This window comes from Pleuronectes platessa, chromosome 8 (assembly GCF_947347685.1).
Source record: "Pleuronectes platessa chromosome 8, fPlePla1.1, whole genome shotgun sequence".
Taxonomy (NCBI): Eukaryota; Metazoa; Chordata; class Actinopteri; order Pleuronectiformes; family Pleuronectidae; genus Pleuronectes; species Pleuronectes platessa.
The window spans coordinates 25,622,025-25,628,024 of record NC_070633.1 but is presented as its reverse complement, the minus strand read 5'-3'; the positions used below and the strand labels follow the sequence as shown (position 1 = coordinate 25,628,024).

Sequence of the window (6,000 nt, the reverse complement as noted above, 5' to 3'; positions counted from 1 at the left end):
TGAGTCAGAAACAGCTTTTTTATAGTGTTTCTGGGTTTATTGTCAATGGAAATATATTTTAATATAATTTACAGATGTATACAAAAAAGATACGTGAGATTTGTTTCTTGCATTTTTAAAGGTTCAGTGTGTAGAATGTAGTGACATCTAGTGGTGAGGTTGCATGTTGCAGCTGAATACCCTTCAGCACATCCTCCCCTTCTGAACATGAGAGAGAATCTGTTGTCATAAAAACTCAAAAGGTGTTTAGTTTGTCCTGTTTGGGGCTACTGTACAAAACATGGAGAGGACCTGCTCTCCATGTAAATATATGGTATTTAAATATAAAAAAGCCTATTCAAGGATAAAGAAAACAACAATTCATACAATTTAGATTCAACACACTAGAGAAAACATATAGGGTTATTAATAATAAGTAATAGATCCCTTTCACCTAAATCTTACACATCAGACCAAGAACCTCGAGCACCCCAAAACTTCTAATGCAGCAAATTGATCAGTTTTACAGCGAGAAAAATATGAAATGTGAGGTTTGAACGTGTCTCCGCTTCCAGTATAATCACCTACACTTTGAGTTATACTCCACTCGGAAGAAACGGCTGAAATTAATCCTCTAATTTTGATGTAATCCTGGCAGTGATTTGCCCGGGCTTAAGCAGGGCCGCCTCGGGCCAAACTGGAGATTAGAAGTCTTAACTCGGAGCTTCCCACTGGAAAAAAATGAAAGCACGAGTCGTCCCACGGCGCCTCGTGTCTGATCGGCCTGGACCTATGATGGCTGAGCCCGGTTCACAGTTCACAGATGCAACAAGTGGAGCAAACAAAGCAGATGAGCGGGCCGGTTAAGGAAGCGTTCACGGGGCCATCGGCACGGGGCCACCGGAGTCACGCTGTAATTGAAGGTGCTCCCATCCTCATTCTCTGGGCTGTGGCGAGCGAACACTGTCTGCTGGACCCGCTCTTTCATTACGTTTTGTATTTCATGCCCTCAGGAGCAGAACAAATTGAGTCTCTGTTTCCTTTTGCTCCGCTGCTCATTACCCGAGAGAAAGATTAAAAAGCATTCTCTCACAGGCCACGTTACACAACCCCGCCGGCGGAGACACGGGACGAGTTGTACATTGTGTCGGTTGTCTCATCAAAATACTGGACGCACAAAAGACGCTAACCAACCGTGGCCCCGCTGACCCCTCGTCAGCCGGCCCCTGGCTTCTCTCTGTGGCAGTATTTGCTCTCAGGATTAGTTAAACACTAAACAATCACAGACCACATCTCGTCGTCAGCAGGAACTCGCTTGAAAGGATGTTGAGGTGCTGCAGGAATATGGAGGCGAGCAAAGCACCGGCTCTGATCGAGGTCTCGGGCTGAGCTTCCACGGGGGAACCTCTCCTGGCAGCTCAGGTTCTTTTTTATTTTATTTTCATGTTAGTTTCATCAGAAGGGGGGTGCACTCCTGGGCTTCTGCAGGAGCAAGGAGAGCGGAGCTTGTTTTAAACTCTCAGATCGCTGATCATGTTCAGAATATTCCAACTCCTGGTTACAGAGCAGCGCCTTTCACATGGGATTCCAGCAGTCAGCAGACCAGCAGCCCCCCCCCCCCACCCGCCTCCCAAAAGTGCCTGTTTTGTTCTGATCCCTTAAAAAACTAAAAAAAAGGAGGTTCAGAGACGAGGATCCTCCGGGAGAAAGCAGAACTTCCTTTATATTATCATCACATAAATTATGCAAAGTATTTACACAACATTAAACTTAAGTCCCCCCCCCCACCAATTACTTTGAAAATTGCATTAATTGTGCCGCCTCAGTGCATCTTTAACTAAACAAACGTCTGCAGCTCACCAGCAGCTAATTGAGACGCTTCGGGTTTTAGTTTTTGGGTTCTCAAGCGGCATTAAGAGAAAAAGCCGGTTTATTTTTTTAATTCTGAAGTACCTCAGTGAGAAGCTGTGTGAATTACAAAGCGTCACATGTAAAAGGAGTCCGTCAAATTTCATATGTAAAATACAGACGGACACACGAGTTCCAAAAAACATGATTTTCTTCTCAAAGCTAAAATTTGAGGTTTTTAACCCGGAACCGGAAACTTCTTCCTTCTCACGTCCATGTTTCTTCCCCTCTCGTCTACAGACGTCTACCTGCTCGACCTGCCGGAGGACCAGAAGGTGAGCGTCACCACGGTGGCGGTCGGCCAGAGCGCCGTGTTGACCTGCGCCATCACCGGGGAGCGGCGGCCTCCGATCCTGTGGAAGAGAAACGATCAATACCTGAACTCCTTGAACCTGGAGGACATCAACGTAAGAACCACCCGTCAGCAGTTATCATTTATACAGATCGAGAGATGTTAATAGATAATGTGATTTACCGTTGAGTTACTACCACGACGCTGTGAACACGTCTAATTACCGAGTGTTCACTCCGTAAAGCTCCGTCACTCTTTCAACAACGTTTTCAGAAACATCACCTTTTCTCTCTTTTTAGCGCGAGCTGTTAAATTTCAGATAATTTCACAGCCGTAATTTCCCTCTCATCATATTCCAGATTTATTTCGTTTGTCAGTGGCTCAGGTTTTTGCCGGCTCATTTTTATCTGACTGTCGATGCCGGCTTTTGTGTTGTCAGGCGTGACGGTAATCCAGGATGTCAGTTTGTGTTCTTGGTGTCTGTGTTTGGAGGCTCGCCGGGGGGTGACGGGGATTTCCGACAAATAAAGAAAAGATAAAGGGGAGGTGGGGGGGGGGGGGGACCAAAGGGGTTCAGCCCTAGAGGAGGGACCTACTTTAACAACTCTCTGAAAGACTGTGTGTGTTTGTGTATGCGTATGTGTGTGTTTATGTGTGTTAATGTACATGGCGGCTCCAGTGCATCATGTCACTTTCATCCACATCAAAAGGAGCGAGGAGGATACCTCTGTTGGCGAGGCGCAGAGGAGCCGGAGCTCCTTCCTTCAGCCTCCTCCTGCCTCTCCTCGTCTCCTTGTCAGGGCTGGCCTGAGATCAGTGTGATACTGCTGTGCATAATTAAGTCAACACTGTCGCAGTAGATAAAGGGAGGACCCAGCGAAGCCGCTAATGTAACATTAAATGTTGATGACCCTTAAAATGAGTAAGAGGCGCCCAGCTGTCGCCAGTCAGCCTCGGCACCATCAACCCGCTCTGAACCGGTGCACTGGTTCTGGTTCTGGTTGCTGGTGATGTGTGATTCCACATAAAGAAACTCAGAGGTGACTTTTTAGACCCGTGAACACCAGACTCTCAGATTTGTCCAACTCTTGTCGTTTCATGGCTGATTCTTTATTCATGGAAAAAGATGAATGGAAGAACTGGGTTTTATAACAAAGACAGGTCGAGTCGGATTATTTCCTGAAAAACACTAAATATCTTTTGGAGGATTTACCGGAGGACGGATACCTGTGTGAGGTCCTGTGAGGTCAGCGCTGGGCTTTGATCTATCATTCATATAGACCTTCTCTGAGAAGTGTTTTACTTCTTTCCTCTTTTTTCTTTTTGGCAGAGGAACTGGTTTTTGTTTCATCTCCACACATTGCCTGAGGACAGATAGCTGAGTTCAGGGTCCCGGCTGCAGGTGGTCGGCCGGAGCTTCACACGCCGTCGTCAGCTTCTCCTCGTAAACAATATCTGATCTCACTCGGTATTCCCCCCCCCCCAAAAAAATGCTTCTTCTAAGGTTGATCGAGAGATAATGGCCTCACATAGATGAAGAATTTGACCTTTCATCCTTGGCATCAGAAGTTTAGATTTTTCTTCGCCACCTTTTAACTTTGGGTCTTCATTTCTTTTACCTCATTACTGAGACGGTGGAGAAGAGAACGCGTCGTGTTGGGTAACAATCACACTTTGGCCTTTCAGGGGTTTGCAACTGGAGAAAGAATCAAACTTTAATTTCAGTCCGTGGAACTCAAACTTTGTTGTTTCACACCTGGAGGGAACATTCCTCCACGGAGATCAGAAACATAATACACAGAAATGAAAGTAATAATTATTACTATAAACTCACTGAATACAGATCAGTTAATGGATGCAACCCAAATTTCACTTATTGTAGATTTTTTCATAAAGTTCGTGAAATTATTTCTTGAGAAATTTCCCAAAAGTATGTACAAAAATCACCCTAATGAAAAATAATCCTGGATCTGCACCAGTTCTTGACCAGTTGTGATCTTTTTCCATATCTTCCCACCAAGTTTTGTGATAATAGTATTTTGTGTGTTATCTTGCTAACAAACAAACCGACAGGAGTGGAAACATAATCTCCTCTTCAGATTGAAGCAGAATTTAGAAAAGGAAGCAAACAACAGTATTTTAATTATTTTAATTAACTCTAAACCACTTCGATACGAACCCCCCCCCCCCCCCCCCCCCTCCCTAGGGTCTTAATGTCACCTGTGTTTAATGCTGCATTAGATGACTCCTCTCTCTCTCTCTCTGTGGTGCACACAGCTTGATGCCAGTGCAGCCTCTTGAAGTGAGAGTGAGTCAAACTACCAGCAGGACTCTGTCTCTTCCTCCTGAGAGGACTCGCTGTACTTTGACCCTGTCGGTCTGCAATTGTCAGATTTGATTTTTTTCTGTGTGTGTGTTGTTTTTGTCTGACAAAGCTCGAGTTGACAACCTCTGCCAGAGCGGAGATTACGCTCGGAGCAGCTGCACTAACACCGAACACCAGCAGCAAGTGAATCAGCACAAACACCGGCAGCTCGCCGTGGCTCGTCAGGAAACTGTGCAAACCAAACATCACCGACAGAAAACCACCGCTGGAGCGCGGGCGGCACAACCCAACGCCGGCTTAATCCAGATTTATATTTGGCTCTGAGACTTCCAGTCCATCATTGTTGTTGCTTCCAGAGAGGAGAATGAATTCCGCCCGCACCTGGCATCCGCAGGCCCGTTCTAAATTGCCTTGCAGACAATTTCTTCATAATTGCTGGCTGTTAATATTTGTGAGCATCCACCGCCAGCCTTAATTAGACTCATATTCCTGTGAGGACACATGGGAGGTTTCCACAGTCCACTCTCACAGGCCCTCCCAATTTAGAACGCGGCTGTTTCAGAATTTTGTTTTCGTCGACATTCCGCATTAATCCCAGTGATGTGCTTGAATCCCTGAGTTCATTGGAGCCTCTCTACATTTTGACAAAGCAGCTTACTGTAATTCCATGAAGTTGACAGTTGCAGGCTGTTGCATCATCATCATCATCCAAGGCTGTCAGTATTTCAATCCTCCCCGAGTGGCCGAGCAGAAGACACAGTCAAGAGCTCGCCGTGTGTGTGTGTGTGTGTGTGTCTGTGTGTGTGTGTGTGTGGGTGTGTGTGTGTGTGTGTGTGTGTGTGTGTCTGTGTGTGTGTGTGTGTCTGGGGATGATGACTCAGGGGTGCAGGATAGAGTTTGGAAGACGAAAAAGTGCATTTGATATTTTGTAATTCTCAGAAAGTTTGGACATCCCAACAATGGGAAAAGTGCATCATGGGTAGAAAAATCTGAAGTTTGTAGGAAGAATTCAACAACTACTTAGTAAAGTCGTATCATAAAGGGAGCTTGCGAGGTCATATTTTTGAAAATATATAATTTGTGACTCGGCACCAAAATCTTGGAAATGTGGAATTGTTAAAAATAGAGAAATTGTTTTGAAGTCAGCGGCTACAACAGGAATAGACCTGAAGCAGGAAACTGTGAAATCTGATCTGAATCCTTCGTCCTCTCATCTCGTCCATTGGAATTCGTGTGTTTTCATCTCCCATAATTCGCTGTGGCCCGCGCTGGTTGTTTTCATGTTATCCCCGCACAGAGGAGACGTGTAACATTAAATGCGCGAGATTTTTATTAATACCCACATTCATCTTTGATCAATATGAATTCTCCCCCGTGCTGTTTCACGAGGACAAACAAATCATGCTCATGTGGCAGATAATACATGAATCTGCCTGAATCACACTGGCCTGTTTTTATTATATCTGCAACTTCTGTCAGGATCGGTTTACCTGTT

The 6,000-nt window shown here is 45.2% G+C and overlaps 1 protein-coding gene across 1 annotated transcript in view; it reads left to right on the top strand.

Moving 5' to 3' along the window:
* The window catches only part of fstl5 (follistatin-like 5), a 127,345-nt gene that overhangs the window by 72,139 nt on the left and 49,206 nt on the right, over positions 1 to 6,000 (top strand). The window contains exon 5 of the mRNA XM_053428381.1: positions 2,128 to 2,294. Coding sequence (XP_053284356.1) covers positions 2,128 to 2,294 — 167 coding nt within the window. The remainder of the gene's footprint in view (positions 1 to 2,127; positions 2,295 to 6,000) is intronic.